General features: G+C 44.6%; 1 protein-coding gene across 1 annotated transcript in view; it reads right to left on the reverse strand.

Moving 5' to 3' along the window:
- Window positions 1–16,102, reverse strand: part of TRPC5 (transient receptor potential cation channel subfamily C member 5) — a 284,716-nt gene extending 268,614 nt beyond the window's left edge. Inside the window, 1 exon segment of the mRNA XM_040442706.1 lies at window positions 15,722–16,102. Coding sequence (XP_040298640.1) covers window positions 15,722–16,099 — 378 coding nt within the window. The 5' untranslated portion in view covers window positions 16,100–16,102.
- Between the last annotated feature and the right edge of the window lie 2,721 nt (window positions 16,103–18,823).

The following is an 18,823-nucleotide window of genomic DNA, read 5'->3' on the forward strand; positions in this document are numbered from 1 at the left end:
ATCGACACTTGAAACAGAAGAAACGTCCAGCACGTAGTAGGTTAAAACGATGCATCATCTTTATGCCATCGTAGATACAATCAGTATACAGAGCAGTAGTCGTCACCTCCCATCACCTCCCGTCAGACTGACATGTTTCGAACCGTAAAGGTTCTTAATCATGATCACCTTTACGGTTCGAAACATGTCGGTCTGACGGGAGGTGATGGGAGGTGACGACTACTGCTCTGTATACTGATTGTATCTACGATGGCATAAAGATGATGCAGCGTTGTAACCTACTACGTGCTGGACGTTTCTTTTGTTTCAAGATCAAATAACATCAAATCAAGAACAATTTGCAAGTACCCTATTCTGGGGTACTGCAATTGTAATTTAGCCCTAAAGCAAATATGTTGAGCTATCATGAACTCCTATAGAAATTGTATGGAGCAGCTGCACTCCTTAGGCTACTTTCACACTGGCGTTTTGGTTTCCATTTGTGAGATCTGTTCAGGGCTCTCACAAGCGGTCCAAAACGGATCAGTTTGGCCCTAATGCATTCTGAATGGAAAAGGATCCGCTCGGAATGCATCAGTTTGCCTCCGTTACGTCTCCATTCCATTTTGGAGGGGGACACCATAACGCTGCTTGCAGCGTTTTGTTGTCCATCTGACGAAACTGAGCCAAACGGATCCGTCCTGACACACAATGTAAGTCAATGGGACGGATCCGTTTTCTATGACACAATAGAAAACGGGGAAAAAATAAATGGGGAAAAAATAAACGAACCAGCACCTCCACAATAAGTGAATATAAGAACGCAGGTGCACGCTACCTTGGCTAAAACACACCATGTGCTTTTAATTAGATAGCTTGTACAGCTGTATTCTACCCAGCCCATACTGCAGGCTCACAACCTGGGAGAGGCATGTGTAGGATGCAGCTTGGTACTACTTTGCCCAGATTGTAGGCTGTAAGCCCAGGAGAGGCATGTCAGAGTAGGACCCATCTGATTAGAAGCGACCTTGACGACCGGTAGATGGGCCCGAAATATTTTTGATCAATTATATTCGCAAAAAGCTTCTAGCTGCATTTGCAGTAAGTATGACCCCCAAGCATTTATTCTTTTAGTGTTTGCTTATATCTTTGCGCAATTGACTAGCAGAGTGCTGTTACCTGTAGTTCTACGTATCCAAGTGTGTTTTAGCCAAGGTAGCGTGCACCTGCGTTCTTATATTCACTTATTGTGGAGGTGCTGGTTCGTTTATTTTTTCCCCATTGTCACTGCCACTAGGGGAGTGGCTCCCCCTGGTGGTGAGATTGAACCGTGCACCACCAGCCCATTTACCATGTGCTTTTAATTAGATAGCTTGTACAGCTGTATTCTACCCAGCCCATACTGCAGGCTCACAACCTGGGAGAGGCATGTGTAGGATGCAGCTTGGTACTACTTTGCCCAGATTGTAGGCTGTAAGCCCAGGAGAGGCATGTCAGAGTAGGACCCATCTGATTAGAAGCGACCTTGACGACCGGTAGATGGGCCCGAAATATTTTTGATCAATTATATTCGCAAAAAGCTTCTAGCTGCATTTGCAGTAAGTATGACCCCCAAGCATTTATTCTTTTAGTGTTTGCTTATATCTTTGCGCAATTGACTAGCAGAGTGCTGTTACCTGTAGTTCTACGTATCCAAGTGTGTTTTAGCCAAGGTAGCGTGCACCTGCGTTCTTATATTCACTTATTGTGGAGGTGCTGGTTCGTTTATTTTTTCCCCATTGTCACTGCCACTAGGGGAGTGGCTCCCCCTGGTGGTGAGATTGAACCGTGCACCACCAGCCCATTTACCATGTGCTTTTAATTAGATAGCTTGTACAGCTGTATTCTACCCAGCCCATACTGCAGGCTCACAACCTGGGAGAGGCATGTGTAGGATGCAGCTTGGTACTACTTTGCCCAGATTGTAGGCTGTAAGCCCAGGAGAGGCATGTCAGAGTAGGACCCATCTGATTAGAAGCGACCTTGACGACCGGTAGATGGGCCCGAAATATTTTTGATCAATTATATTCGCAAAAAGCTTCTAGCTGCATTTGCAGTAAGTATGACCCCCAAGCATTTATTCTTTTAGTGTTTGCTTATATCTTTGCGCAATTGACTAGCAGAGTGCTGTTAACAATAGAAAACGGATCTGTTCTCCATTGACTTTTCATGGTGTTCAAGACGGATCCGTCTTGGCTATGTTAAAGATAATACAAACGGATCCGTTCTGAACGGATACAAACGGTTGTATTATCTGAACGGATCCATCTTGGCAATGTTAGAGATAATACAAACGGATCTGTTCTGAACGGATACAAACGCTTGTATTATCTGAACGGATCCGTCTGTGCAGATCCATGACGGATCCGCACCAAACGCGAGTGTGAAAGTAGCCTTACTATGCTTGTGTTGTGGAGGACTACAATGGACTGAGGACCCCAGTACTTGTGACTGGCAGGGGTCCCTAGCGATCTAACAATTATTATTTATCCATTAGATAGAAGAAACTGCGCTTGGTGGAAAATCCCTTTGAATAAACAGTGGTGTGTGGTTTGCTGCACTGCATTTTCAACTCCTTTACTCCATCCCTCATTCTCATTAACTAGAGATCAGACCATAGAACGCCATTATAATTAAGAATAATGGCAACATTCTCCTCTTTTGCATCTGGCAGTAGGTTTTATATTTATTGACTATGCATGAGACGTGTTTATATAGATCGAAGACTACGGTATGTCTATGCTCTGTAGATCTGTCTCATTGCTAATGTTTTAAGAAGCAAGCGTAATCTTATCGCTATCAGTGGAAAAATAACACATCATAAGTAATCAGCCTCTCCTGCAGCAGCTAACTTATTTATCTCATAGAGGATAGATATAATTGAATGACTCTGCTTCTAAATTATCCCCACAGACATAATCTCTGGATTCTCCTGCTATGCAATCCAAAAAATTAAAGTTGTTTTAATGCAATCTCTGAAATTAATTAGCATAACTTTCTAAATGCATAGGAAATATTAATTAACCTTATAAAAGAGGCCTTGCAAGGGATTTATCTGCTTTATTTATAGCTCTTGCAGCATACGGGTAGGTTACCCGACACTGCCAGAATGTAATGTATGTTTCCCTTTAAACCAGTTAGGCCTGGTGCAGGCAATCTTTATTCCAGCCAGCAGAGGGAGCCCCCAGTTCAGTATAAATAGGCTAGGGCCTAGCCAGGAAGTCAGTCAGAAGTTTCTAGAGTGTGCTGAAGTTTCTAGAGGCTGAGGAAGCTGAGAGAGAGACAGAGGCATGTCAAGAAAAGCAAGAGGTACTCAAGACTACAGAGGAGGTACTTGATAAAGATAAAACCAAGGATATACGCCAGAGCTAGGGCATTGGGCCTTGGAGAAGAGTTTATATGTTCCAGGATCAGTCAGGAATAGAGTGCAAGCTGCCTGTACTACAAGTCCTGTGTTTAACACTCTGAAGTCACCTTGCTATACATATATTGCCTGCATCAACTGTATTGAAAATCAACTGTCTGCAAAGGAACTGCGTTTCCGTTAATGTCCCTATATGATGACTACTAAAGTTTGAGTTCTGCTTTAACATCACGTGGTTCCTCAATTATTCCTGCTATCAGCAAACGGCGTGCCACCGTTTAATTGGCACTGGCGTCACGAACATTTCTCATCATCACCTGCCCTTGCAGAGAGTCAGCCGTCTCAGGTTAGTGTCTATTGCACTACAACACCCAGGAACATTTCTAAACATAACTTGAGTACGCTGCACCTCTCTTTTGGCGTCACGAACAGGATACGCACGCTTTCTAGTGCAAGAAGCGTGAACTTTGTGCCTTATACAGTTGCCCTGTGACCAAAGTGACAAATTGCCTGTTTTATTAAAGTGGACTTTGTGGACTGAAAATCCTACCCAAAGTGTACCTAAAACCTCCAAAAAGCGCTGTGCAGTGTTGCGCTATCAAGAGGAAAGAAATCGCCACACCGGAGTGTGGTTTTATGGACTTTTTACCATCCTGCTTGCTGTCAGTGAATAGACAGCGTTTCTTGCTAAAAGATGGCCACCGGCCGCCTGGAGTAAAGTTTCCCGCGCTGCTGAGGACCTTCGTGGGCGGATCCCTGCAAAGACACAGAAAATCCCGCCCCTCGTCATCATCGCACCGCCGCGGCCCGGTTTCTTCTACGTCATCGCGTACTCAGGACGTCCGGGATCTCTCGAGACTTGGCCTGCGCAAGCCCGGCGATACCGGTAAGAACTTGTAACCGGAGGGAAGGGGATTGTTCCGGCCCCTTTAGTCGCCAGCGGCCGCATCGCAATAAGCTAACATGTCAGAACCGGGAGTTCCCGAGCAGCCGGCCCCGGGAGAGCTTGCGGCTCCTAATCATTCTATGGCCCCCAGCATGATGCCCTTTACCATGCCTTACTATTTCGGGGCCCCATGGTTTCTCCGCTATAAAGGAGAGACCCATACCCTAAGAGACTTTAAAGAAAAGCTGCTGGCATTATTCAAACTGTACCCCATAAATGCCGACCAGCAAATGGAAATCCTGCTAGCGCAACTGGAGGGAGCTGCCCGCAGGGAGGTATTATCCTGGCCTGCTACTGAGCGGAGTACTCTAGAACAGATATTCACCCGCCTCAGGGCCACTTTTGAAACCAGGACTGCCTCAGGCAAGAAACAGAAGCCCGGTGAGTCCCTCCGTGACTATGCCCTATAACTTCAGGAGGCTTTAGGGGCTGTAATCCAGATAGATCCCAAAGAGGCTGATAATCAGGACCAGACCTTGAGGGAACAATTTATCAACGGGGTGTCTAGTGAGCAAATAAGGACCCAACTAAAGATGCTGTCCGCCCAGCACCCTAACAGTACCTTTCTGGACTTTAAAGAACTGGCTATAAAAATTCTGGGGTCCGCAGTATCTACGGAGTTGAGCACCCCACCTGAATCATCAGCCTGCAGGCCAAAACCGCTTATCACTAACCGAGCTGAGGCCGGCCAAGCTGTTCAAGTGTCAGCTACCGATACTATTGCCATGCTGACAGAGCAAGTAAATCACCTCACTAAAAGTCTAGAGAAAGTGTGCAGAAAAATAGAGGAATGGGAAAAACCCATAATGACAGAAGAAGAATTCCTGTCACCTCCTAGGCCGTTCCCACCTCCATACCAAGAGACTCACCCCAGGGATCCTGGGAGGCGTAATAGAGATCGCAAGCGGCCCGTGTGTACATACTGCAAAAAGCTGGGACACATAGAATCCACGTGCTGGCAGTTAAACGGGCAACCCCTGAGGCTGAGGACCACCCCTCGGGAGGTAGAACACTAGGTCCAGAGGATCCAAATTGGATGCCACGGTATGTAGGATCCCATCCTAAAATCAATATAGAGATCAACGGGGTCCCCTTTGAAGCCCTATTAGATACTGGGTCTCAGGTCACTACTATTCAGCTGCCCGCCTTTGAAAGATTCTGGGACACTAACCAATTGACCCAGCCGCCTAAATCCTGGGTGGAGATTATCGCCAGCAATGGCAAACCAGTAAAGGTTCATGGATACTGGGAACCCACCCTGCAGGTGGGAGAAGTAACCTTACCGCAACAGGGGGTGATAGTAGTACAGGCCGGCGACAGAGGAGGACATCCTGTCATTCTAGGCACCAATGTCTTCAAAAACTGTTATTCAGAAATACTTGCCGTATTACATCAGACTTTGCCCACTGCTTCCTCTGCATCCAAGAGGGTGATTCAGAAGACTATTACTGTGTTAAGTGCCCAGCAGAGGTTTGCTAATGGGAAAGGAGAAATTTGTACTGCCAGGATTAGTGATATTAAGCCTGTGACTTTGCCTCCTAATTCTCAAACTCTTTTATGGTGTCGTGCTGTCCTGGGAGTCCAAGGCCGAGATTATCCAGCCCTGGTAGAACCAATCCAGATGGAGGATTACCCTTATGTGAGAGCTGCCAAGTGCCTGGTGAACGTCTCCCAAGGTAAAGTACCTGTCCGTCTGATTAACCTGAGTGATCATCCTGTTGCGCTTACTAAGCATTGCCGTGTTGCCCAGCTGTCCCAGGTGTCCTTCCAAGACATCATTCGTCTTCCAGTGACAGAAAAGCCGCCAGCTGCAGTCAGCGGACGTCCGTCGGTGACCCAGCCACAAGTGCCCTGGTGGGAAGAGCTCCATGTGGGGGACGAGACTACCCCCCAACAACAACAAGAAGGGATTATACAGCTTGTCAAAGAGTACCACCAGGCCTTCAGTAAGCATGCTACTGATTATGGAGAGGTGAGTGCCATACAACACACCATACCTACTGGCTCTCATCCTCCTATCAAGGAGAGATACAGACCTTTACCACCTACTTCATATCAGACTGTAAAAGAAATGATCCAAGAGATGAAAGACTCTAATGAAATCCGGGACAGCCGTAGTCCGTGGGCTGCACCCCTGGTCCTTGTAAAGAAGAAGGACGGTGGTATCCGTTTCTGTGTGGATTTTAGGAAAATTAATCAAATAAACCACAAAGATGCATACCCACTGCCCCGCATTGAGGAGTCACTAACTGCTCTGGGCTCCTCTGCCTATTTCTCCACATTGGACTTGACCAGTGGCTACTGGCAAGTACCCATGGCCCCTGCAGATAGGGAAAAGACTGCTTTCACTACTCCCATGGGCCTGTTCGAATTCAATTGTATGCCGTTCGGGCTATGTAATGCCCCAGGAACTTTCCAGAGACTAATGGAACGGTGTTTGGGTCACAAAAACTTCGAAACAGTGCTGCTGTATCTAGATGACGTCATTGTGTACTCAAAAACATATGAAGACCATCTGAAACATTTGGCAGAAGTATTTGAAATCCTTATCAAATATGGCTTGAAGGTAAAGCCATCCAAGTGTCACCTGCTCAAACCTGCAGTAAGATACCTGGGGCATGTGGTCAGCGGAGAGGGCGTGCAACCTGACCCTGATAAGCTAGCGGCTGTCCGTAATTGGCCGGTTCCTACTACCGTCAAGGAAGTGAGGGGTTTCCTTGGTTTTGCCGGCTACTATAGACGTTTTATCCCCCATTTTGCTCAAATAGCTGATCCTATCCAGTAGCTCTTGAGGGGGCAACCCAAGAAAAGCCCTAGAACTCCGGTGCCCATTGAGTGGAATGAGGAAAGAGAGATAGCGTTCCAATTGCTAAAAAAGAAACTGACCGAGCCTCCTGTGTTAGGTTATCCAGACTACAGCAAGCCCTTCCATCTGTATACTGTTGCTAGCAAGCGAGGCCTGGGAGCTGTGTTAGCCCAGATCCAAGAGGGAAAAGAAAGAGTGATAGCTTATGCAAGCCGCTCCCTGAAAGGAGCTGAGAAAAATGACCAGAATTATAGTTCCTTCAAACTAGAGTTCCTGGCATTAGTGTGGGCAGTGACAGAAAAATTCAAGGATTATCTAGCCGCCAACCCGTTCATTGCATTCACTTACAATAACCCTCTGGCACATCTAAATACAGCTAAATTAGGGGCCTTGGAGCAGAGATGGGCCTCTCGCCTCGCCAACTATGATTTCTCTGTAAAATATCGTGCTGGACGTAGTAATGATAATGCTGATGCTTTATCCAGGCTTCCCACAGAGACAGCTCCTGATGATGTGCGAGATGCTTGGGAAGATGTAGAGATGCCGGCTTTCTATAACAAATTTGCTCAACAGGATCAGGCTCGAGCTACCAATGACAGAGCTGCAGTTCCTTCACCCTCCAGTAGGCCTGATCCTAAAGAAGAAAGGTGGGTGAAACTACAGTCTGAAAGTAGAGTGCTGGGTGAGTTGTTGGACTTCATTACTAGTGGCAGAGCCCCTGAGAGGATTCGGCGTAAGAGTGCAGATCCTGAGCTCATCAAACTGTGGAGACAGCGCCATCAACTCTTCATGTACTCTGCAGGTATGGTGTTGGAGATGTACCACAATCAATCCGGTCACTTTGGGGTCCAAAAGACTGAGGCTACTATCCGCCAGCGGTTTTACTGGGTGGGCATGAGAGAAGACATGGAGAAGTGGTGTCGGGAGTGTGTAGCCTGTGCCTTAAAACGAAGTGAGCACCATGATCAGAGGGCACCACTGAGACCCATTGTAAGTACTCGTCCTCTTGAACTTGTCGCCATCGACCATGTGAAACTGGAGCCTAGTCGCTCAGGGTATGCTTATGCCATGACTATTATTGACCATTTCACTAAGTTTGTTGTAGCGGTGCCTGTGAGAGACCAGACAGCCAAGACTACAGCCGAACTGTTCTGGAAGCACTTCCTCCTGCCCTACGGATGTCCAGAAAAGATCCTCACCGATTAAGGACCTGCTTTTGAGTCCCATCTGTTCCATGAACTGTGCCGCTTACACAACTGTAAGAAGATCCGGACAACGGCCTACCATCCTCAAGGTAATGGATTATGTGAAAAAATGAATCAGACCTTGATAGAGATGCTGAGGGCCGTACCTCCTGAAAACAGAGGAGATTGGCCTAATCTGTTGCCACAGCTCATGTTCACATACAATCATACCATACATTGTTCCACCGGGTATACCCCTTTTTACTTGATGTTTGGGGCGCCAAGGGACATTGCCTGCTGATCATTCATTGGACATACACGTACCTGATTGCATTAACCCATTGCCTAACACCGACTGGGTTGCTGAACATCAAAGGCGATTGAATACAGGCAAAGCCATTGTTCAGGAACGTATGGACTATGCTAGGGACCGACAGCAGAGAGACTATGATCAGAGTTCTGGATCTGAATATCCTGTGTCAGAGTCAGCAATACAGCCCGAGGATCCTATGCAGGCTGTCAGTAATCTAAGGTATGACGCTCATCCTATGCATTGGCTTCTGACACCATGGTTGAACTTGCTGGTGCCTGCTCCGGCACCTACTGTAGCTTCACCTCCAGAAGAGCCGGTTCAAGATGCCCTGGATCCAGTTCCCCCTCTAGTGGTTCCAGTTGTTCCTGTTGTTCCTGACCAAGGTCTCACTGATGGAGACCCTCCTGTTGCTCCTCTTTCTTCTACCTCGTTGCTAAGGGAAGAGGAGACCCCTGTGTTGAGAAGGTCCACCCGGATGACCAGGGGACGTCCGCCAGTCCGTTTAGGAGACTTTGACTAGTCTGGTGGTGTCTCCTCCCAAACAGTTGCTACTGGTAATGCTTTGCTGGACATTTGTGCGCAAGAATGGACTCCCCCACGTGAGCCCTTGCCTGTGATACACCCACAGGAAACCCCTGGGTAGTTCTGTTATTATACTGTCACCAAAGACAATGGACTAACCTGGTTCACCCTAAGTCCGCTGTGCCAGGTCAGCGGCCGTGCCTAAGAAGCAAGAAGACGCCCCTTTCCCTTGTGTCATTTGTTCATGAAGTTACTAATGTTATGTTTTTTATGTGTGAAACAATTATTTATCATATTATAATGTAATGTCAATGTTATGTACTATGTTATGCCGATTCAGGAAGGTGTGTGTGAGTACGAGGCCTTACTCACGTTAAAGTCTGGGGGTGTGCAGCATACGGGTAGGTTACCCGACACTGCCAGAATGTAATGTATGTTTCCCTTTAAACCAGTTAGGCCTGGTGCAGGCAATCTTTATTCCAGCCAGCAGAGGGAGCCCCCAGTTCAGTATAAATAGGCTAGGGCCTAGCCAGGAAGTCAGTCAGAAGTTTCTAGAGTGTGCTGAAGTTTCTAGAGGCTGAGGAAGCTGAGAGAGAGACAGAGGCATGTCAAGAAAAGCAAGAGGTACTCAAGACTACAGAGGAGGTACTTGATAAAGATAAAACCAAGGATATACGCCAGAGCTAGGGCATTGGGCCTTGGAGAAGAGTTTATATGTGCCAGGATCAGTCAGGAATAGAGTGCAAGCTGCCTGTACTACAAGTCCTGTGTTTAACACTCTGAAGTCACCTTGCTATACATATATTGCCTGCATCAACTGTATTGAAAATCAACTGTCTGCAAAGGAACTGCGTTTCCGTTAATGTCCCTATATGATGACTACTAAAGTTTGAGTTCTGCTTTAACATCACGTGGTTCCTCAATTATTCCTGCTATCAGCAAACGGCGTGCCACCGTTTAATTGGCACTGGCGTCACGAACATTTCTCATCATCACCTGCCCTTGCAGAGAGTCAGCCGTCTCAGGTTAGTGTCTATTGCACTACAACACCCAGGAACATTTCTAAACATAACTTGAGTACGCTGCACTCTTATACTAATGTTTTCCAATTTTAGGATGAAGACACAAGTGCAATGTGAAATGAGTGTGCTTTATCTTCAATTATGGCTTCTTCTATTCAATGCACTTTATTATCAGCTGGAATTTATTAGTGCAAAAACTTTGGTAATCATTCCTATCCTATCTAGTAATCTGGTTGTGAAAAGCCTCCTTAGATAAGCCATGTTATGGCATAGGGCAGGGGTACTCAACTAGTTTTATTAAAGGTCCACATACCTCGGTCTGCAGTCAGGTAAAGGTCCGAGCTGAACGCCAACAGTAAAGATGAAGGCCCCCCATTAGTGCCCCCAGTAAGAATAATGCTGACTGGAAGCTCAGGACAGTGTGATGATGTCTCGCAGGTCCTATCCGGAGATTCCAGTCAGCAGCGAGTGCTTCCTACAGCGCTAGCAAATGGAGGAGGTAAGTTTTTTTTTTTATTAACACAAGTGGCGGTGGAGGTAAAGGCTGTACTAATGAGCGTTCTGCAATGGAAGCACTCATTAGTAACAGTCTGTACAGGAAAATACCGGAAGGCCACTAAAATACCGGCCTTGCCGGTGAGCTACTGGCCGGGTGGCAAAGCTAGCCGCAGAACAGACATATGTATTTTTGTTCCACATCCAATCCCCATTATTGGTGGATTGGATGCAGACCTCTTCAGTTCAATGGGGCCACAAAAGATGCAGACAGCACACAGTGAGCTCTCTGCATCTTTTGCAGCCCCATTGAAATCAAGGGGTCCGCATCCAATCCACCAAGAATGGGGCTTGAATATGGAACAAAAATACCATGGTATGAATGGAGCCTTATCTTTATTTCACCAGTAGGCTACTTTCACACTAGCAATTTTGCTAGGGCTCAGTAAAAACACTTTACTGATAATACAACCATCTGCATCCGTTATGAACGTATCCAGTTGTATTATCTTTAACATAGCCAAGACGGATACGTCATGAACTCCATTGAAGGTCAATGGGAGACGGATTAGTTTTCTATTGTGTCAAAGAAAACAGATCCATCCCCATTGACTTGCATTGTGTGTCATGCCGGATCAGTTTTGCTCTGCATCCCATGACAGAAGGAAAACCGATGCAATCTGCGGTATGGGAACGCAACCAAATGGAACGGACTGTATTTTGGAGCATTTCGTTCTGTTCAGTTCCATTTTGTCCCCATTGACAATGGATGGGGACAAAACGGAAGCGTTTTTCTCTGCTAGTGTGAAAGCAGCCTTACAGAGAGAGGCACAGGCAAGATGAGAACACACCACTGACACTGTGGAGTCCTTTCCTGAGGTCAGTGATGGGTTCCCGCCCTGTCTGTACCCCTCAGTCCCCTTCACACACCCCCAAGTTTTTAAATTCCGGTCGGCTGTGGAGTGGGAGGGGCATGGTCTAACAGATCTGGTGCGTGGCTTAGCGGACTCGGGGGGCGGCGTTTTATAGTACCTCTTTTGAGGCTGTCAGTGGCAGTGGTGATGTCTTCTCCAGCAGCACGTAAGTGTCCTTTGGAGCTTGAAGCTCCCTTACTTGCTGCTGCTGCAGGAGAGGAGGGACTGAGCGCGCTGAGAGAAACAGCTTCCTCCACGTGCAGGCGACAGATGAAAGCGCTAAGAGAGACAAGTCCCGGCGCCTGCATGTGGAGGGACCTGTCTCTTTCAGCGCACTCCTCCCCTTCCATCCAGCGCCTGCATGGGGAGGAGCTTGTGCCCCAGCTCTTTCCGGTGCACTGGGAGATTAGTAAGCAGCCTAAAGTGCTACTTCCTTTAGAAGGAATGGCAGGGGTCCGGACAGTCAGTGGAAGTTTTTGTGGATGTATTTTGTTTCTGCTGGCGGTATTTTGTGATGGACTGTGGTATTTGGCTCTGGGGTGGTATAATGTGCCACAATATGGTATTGCTGGCCCTGCCTTTCAACAATTTGGACCAGACTACAAAACGGGGCCACTTTTAGTATATTTTTTCCAGGGCCACTTTAAGTTCCCAGTCGGTCCCTGTTAGATAGTTACGTTGTGATGTCTTTTGTTTTGTACATTAACCCTCTGAATTTTTCAAGCGCTGCGGAATATGGTGGCGCTATATAAATAAAGATTATTATTATTAATAATTACAGCTGTGTATAGCAGAGGTGATACATTACATTAAAAGTAATTGATGGTATGGATGCCAGTTCACCTTAATAGGACCACTTTTGTGCCGAGATAAAATACTGTAGTTAGAGATGATTGAATTGATTCTAAATTAATTGAATTTGTTGCAAATGTCCCAAAAATTTGGATTCTAGCGAAATGTTTGATTTTTTTTTCGGGCGAATAACTTAAAATGGTGGCCACCATTATTCAGGTTGGTAAACAGAGAAAAATGCATTTGCTACCAAAACGGATACTTTTTGGACTATTTTTTATTTGACAGTGCAGTGTGTTATTAAAAAGACTGTCCTTCTGTCTGGTCTAGTATAAGCTTTTTAATTTTGTGACAATATCAATTGTGTTTTCTGATATTTAATAGGTCTGTATAGGTCATCAATATCTTGTCAGTGAGGGTCTGGCACCCCTGTTGGAAGAGGTTGCGGTGGTCAGGTTAGCACAGCGGCCTTTTTATAGGCCAGTGACATCACATTCATCAGTCACATGACCTAGCCTCAGCTCAGTCCCATTCATGTGAATAGGCCTGAGCTGCAATACCAAGCACAGCCACTATACAATGTACAGCGCTATGCTTGGTAAGCAGCAAGGAGGTCGCAGTGCTCACTAGAGAACTACGGCTTCTTCAAATAGCTGATCAGCAGGGGTGCTGGGAGTCAGACCCCCACTGATCAGATATTGATGGCCTATCCTGAAAATAGGCCATCAATGTGAAAATCTTGGACATCCCCTTTAATAAATCTTCTCCATTCATTCAGGTGCTAGGCCAGCAAGTATATAACATGGATATCTCTGTAGTATTATCACCCTTATTTGTGAGATTATGAACGATCCAAGTCAACAGTTCTTTTCCTGTCTTATTTGAATACAAATATGCTCAAGCAATAATTAAAACTTACATAAATCCCTCCATGGTAAAAGAAACAAGTCTAGAAATACACTTGTCCTAGGCTGTTCCTCCACAGTATGTAGCAGAAGTCTACCAGGGAGTGATAGCAGCCTCAGGAGAAATTCTTCTCAGTCAGATGAGCACGGCTCTGATGGAATTTTTTGGCTTAGAAAACTCAGCCCCATGTAGTGTGTATGACTGTAAAAACAGCTAATGCATGGGAAAGCTAATAATATCCGTCATGGACAAATGATTTTGTAAGGAACAGAGAATACTGTTGCTTTATTAACATTTAACAATTCTGCAGTTTTCAGCAAATCAGTTAAACCTTAGTGAGGCATGGAAGCTGATCCTATAATTTCATTTTTATAATACGTGGGAATGAAGCAATAGTACCATTAGAGATGAGCGAATCGAATCCCAAGAATTTGATCCGAATTTCAGGATAAATTTGATTCGCCCAGAAGCCGAATTTCCTCGTGCTTCGTGTCAGCGAATCGATTTAACGTTAAATAGTATAATTTAAAAAAAAAAAAATCAAACTTACCTCCTCCATTTGCTCTCAACGGGCCACTAGCCTCTATCTTGCTTGAAGATCTCGGCCGAAATACCGTGCAGCGCGAGATGACATCATCACGCCGGCCGATGTGATGACGTCATACGTCACCACGCAAGCCGGCGTGGTGACGTAATCTCGCGCCGCACAGGATGCCGCCCGAGATCTTCAAGCAAGATGGCGACGGCCCATCGTGAGCAAATGGAGGAGGTAAGTTTGATAAAAAAAATGTTATAGTTAATTTTACACTTGGATGCCGCGATCATGTATGAACGCGGCATCTAAGGGGTAAAATGACGGGGCCGGCACTATCGCAGCTCCCTGTCATTGCACCCGCTACTTACAAAAAAATGTGCTTCGTGACGGAGTAATTCGTCACGAAGCAAATTTTTGGGTGAAATTTTCCGAATCCTACGAATTAAACTTTTAAGAAATTTGCTCATCTCTAAGTACCATACATAGACAGCAGATCACTGACTCTGCATCTACAAATCCTGATTATGGCACTAGTGCTATCCTATGGAGCTCTCTGTATTACCGTATTTTGAAATGGTGGTACAGTATTTTTACTGATAAGTATTAACAAGGCATAATTCTCCACTGAAGTCATCTGTACCCCGAGGAGAAGTATAGTTTCCACATCTGTAGACCTAAGGCATCCATACACCTTTAATAGCTGTCAGCTAAGTGCTCTCCCGTGTGCCCCGTACATATTTGGTTCAGCCAAGCGTGTGTGTTTTCAGTGGGGAGAAAGGAGAAAGCCGCTGCCAGATGCCTCTGGCGGTTGCTTATTCCTTGGAAGAATAAAGGGATCGAGTGTTAAAATTCAAAGTGCACAATCCTTGTTTCTCCTGACATCATCTATTGGGGTATAGGTAGGAGGCCCCAAAACACATTTATAAACAGTAGATTCAGCAGACAATAGCTTAATGTGTGGGGGGCCTTTAAGGCATTTCAACTTTAAGTTTATTAACATGGCGCAGTATTTCTTGTACAGTGGATAAGTAGTGAAGGTGCAGGGGAAAAATATTATTTGTCTTCTTTTTATTCTACATCTACAAATTACAGCTAAGAATGATATAATGGTTATCTAACATTGAAGGAGTCATCCCATGAAGGCAAGCCATGACCATTTGCCGTGTTAGGGCATCACAGAGGAGGTTCTCGAATGGGCTTCCTTCTATGAACTGTCCTGGAAGACCTAAGCCACCTATGTATTACAAGGACAGCTGTTTATCTGAATGGTCACCATTAAGGATGCGCAGATCGTTTTGACTGGTTCGGAATTCGTATCGAATTTCCCAATATGTTCCGATTCTAAGGAATCCAAATTTTTTGTGATTCATTTCGGGTGAGAGAGAGGGAGAGAGAGAGAGAATACTAGTGTCTCTCTCATATTTGGTTCGGGTAGAATCGATTTGTACCCAAATCAAACATTTTGAAAAATTCACCTAATCAGCCCCGAAACAAATTAGAACAAATTTGCTCATGTCTAGTCGTGCATTACTACATTCCTACTACCATGGGCCCTACAGGAAAAATGCTTAATTGGCCATGGTTTCCGCTGACAAAATCTGCTTTAAATGAATCAAATCTCCCCAAACAAATCTCCCCAAAACATATATTACATAGTAATATAATAGAAGGCTACCAATCTCCCAAAAAATGTAAAAAAGGTAAAATCTTACCCACCTCCCTGCCCACTCACACTGTCGCAAGGTGGACATATTTAGTACATTGTGTCCTTATAATGAATAATGCATGTGATCCCAAATCTACAAAAAACTATTCATATTTGCTCAACCACTGTCAGAAGAAACTCTATGAAAAACATTTAAACATATGTTGAATTTAGTGTCACGTTTGATATTTTTACCCACCTGCTTTTCTCCACTGGGTCTTCTGTAACTTAGAAGTAGCTCCACAGCTCCCACCACTTCCTTCCTTATTGCATACAAAAGAGCATCTCCCACATATACAGTGTGGCTGAGCAAAAGCTCCATGATCTCTAAGTTTTCGTTCTCTATGGCTATGAGAAGAGCGCTTCGGCCAAGTGGATCCATGCAGTTGATGTTGATGTTGTAGTAGATTTCGGCTTCCTCCAGGGCATGCTTGACACTGGCATAGTCTCCCTTTTCCACAGCAATGAGGTAGGCCTTTTCTTCCAGTGACAACTCTGCCTCTGCCCGCACAATCTGAAGTGGAATCCGATCTCTGTAGGGTGAGTAATTCACCCTTTTGTAGTAAAGCTGGGCCATTGTTCATAGTGACATTACAACCTGAAAGAGAAGAACATTATAATCTTGTAAAAAATAATAGCAATAGTAGTAATAATAATTAATGTTGAAAGAATCGGGTTTGGACTGCTGTATCCGAACCTGATTCATTTGTAAACTTCGTTAACAATATAGCCTCCATCTTACGGTAAAATGTAGGGGCTCCACAGAGGTCCTGGCAAACTTGAGGCAAATATCGTGAGACTTGCTTCGTCTCGCATCTATGTGTCACACTTTGTTTATTCGCATAAATTACAGTGTCAAAATCCGAAGCTGAACCCGGTTTCATTAATGAGGCAGGAAGGTGAGTTCAGCTTTGGATTTTGACACTGTAATTTATGCGAATAAAGGAAGCAAGCGATATTTGCCGCAAGTTTGCATAGACGTCCGCTGAGCACATACCTTTTATGGTAGGATGGAGGCTATATTGTTAACAAAGGTTACAAACTAATTGGGTTCAGATACAGGAACCCAAATCTGATTAGCTAAACACTAATAATAATATGTAAGATGAGGGTGGTACAGTCTTCACGCAGCTTTCATTTGGTGATGTAGAACATAAAACACATTTAGGAAGATATAAATATACAGAATATTTTCTTTTTCCCATGTTGCTAATTACCTTGTCTTCTAGATATGTATGATACCAGTTTACACAGGATATGCCATGCCTGATATGCCACCTAACAGGAAAACTAGGGTCCCTTGCCAGAAGCTACTTCTAGTAGAGGATTGAGTGAAGAGATGTTACATGTCTCTCTTTATAAAGTTCCATAGCAGATGTCTCTAAGAGAATTATTGCCAGAATAGAGTTCTCATCTAGATGCAGTTGATTACCCTATCCCAAGAAAGGACCAGGAGTAGCTGGATGCCTGGAACCCTGTACTGATCTAAGTCTTCACTATAGTTGTGCCTCTGGAGACCACACCTCTAATCAGGAGTCAGCATCTATCTCGGCATGCTAACATACTGTAATTTTATTGATAACATTTCCACACCTGGCAATTTTGCACTAGGAAGCATTCTTGATTCTCCTTTTTCTTCCTATGAAAGTCTATAAGAGTAAGGCTCCTTTTACATCACCGTTTCTCCTTTCCGTTCTCCAGCTCCGTAAAGGAGCAGGAGAACGGAAAGGACAGATTCTGCAGATAACTGAGACCTAACTGAGCGTAACGGAGCCTAAAGACCCCATAGACTATAATGGGGTGAGTTCAGTGTCCGCTCAGAATATGATTTTTGAACGGAGACGAAAGTCCTGCATGCAGGACTTTCGACTCCGTTCAAAAATCATATTCTGAGCGGACACTGAACTCACCCCATTATAGTCTATGGGGTCTTTAGGCTCCGTTACGCTCGGTTAGGTCTCAGTTATCTACAGAATCCGTCCTTTCCGTTCTCCTGCTCCTTAATGGAGACGGAGAACAGAAAGGAGAAACAGTGATGTGAAAGGAGCCTTAGGATAACGTGCAGGCACTGTTGTTTGACTGTTTCTCTCATTATGTTATATGTCATTTAACTAGAAAAAATTGCAGAGCATGCTGCATTATTTTTCTGGAATTTTTAATAGAACGGGGCCTTCTAACAGAGCTTTCGATGCAGGTGTAAACTAGGCCTAAGCAGTCTTCTTTGTAGTAAAACATAAAATGCATTTAGACTGTAAAAAAAGGAACTGACCCTCGTAAAAGAAAATTCTATGTCATCTGTCATCTAATTTGCATTATGTGTTACAAATGAGCTTTTAGTATCACAGAATGTTATTTTGTGTCATACAGTATTTTGTATCACAAAATGACTTTTGCGACATGTAGTATTATGTTGTATAAAATAGTAACCTGTGTAATTTGTCCATCCTTTGTTTGATTGAATAAGGGTCCATTTTTGGGCCGCTAAAAAATAGTATGCAGGAAAGGGAGGGAAAACGGGACAATATAAAGGAAGGCATGCATTGATGATACTCTGGTGAGTTTAGACACTGAATTAAAAATACTATTTATTATCATTTATGGATTACATTAGTTTGATAAATCATATACTAGTTTATTTCTGCAATGGGTTGAATTGGTGCTACAGTAGGGCCCCACTCCATAAATCATAATCCAAAAGAGATCTTCACACTGTACTCTGCAAAGGCAATCCGATTTATAACGTTTCGGTCTGAACACACAAGGAGCTTTTTCAAACAAGAGTGCTGCTGAGCCAAAGAGAAATCCAAATGGAAGCTGTGCAGAACATTATTAGATGGACCAGTGTCCTGTGTCATATTCCAATCTGCCAAAGCAAAGTAGCTATTTTGTTTTGACACAAACACTAAGGGTCACATTTATTAAGACCGGCATTTTAAATGCCAGTCTTAATAAGCCTTATAGCTGGCGGTGGATGGGCAAAATTATGTAGAGATGCCGGCCTCTACAGAACTTGCTGTCTTACATTTAGACCATTTCTACACCTAAACCAGGCGTAGAAAATGATGAATGAGATGTCCCCTTCTCCGCCCACACCAGCCCTGCTTTTTTAGATCTGGCATGAGCGGGGAAGAAGTTGCAAATTCTGCCCCACCATGGCATGCGACAGAATCTGTACCAGATATATGCCACAAAAGCTGTGTATATCTGGTCATAAATGACCCCCTAAGTTCTGTTTCACAACTATGACTGCTACCTGGTCAATCATATGTTGGGAGTTTTGTTTCCCAAAACACTGAACAAA

Source organism: Bufo bufo, chromosome 8 (assembly GCF_905171765.1).
Source record: "Bufo bufo chromosome 8, aBufBuf1.1, whole genome shotgun sequence".
NCBI classification, from domain to species: domain Eukaryota; kingdom Metazoa; phylum Chordata; class Amphibia; order Anura; family Bufonidae; genus Bufo; species Bufo bufo.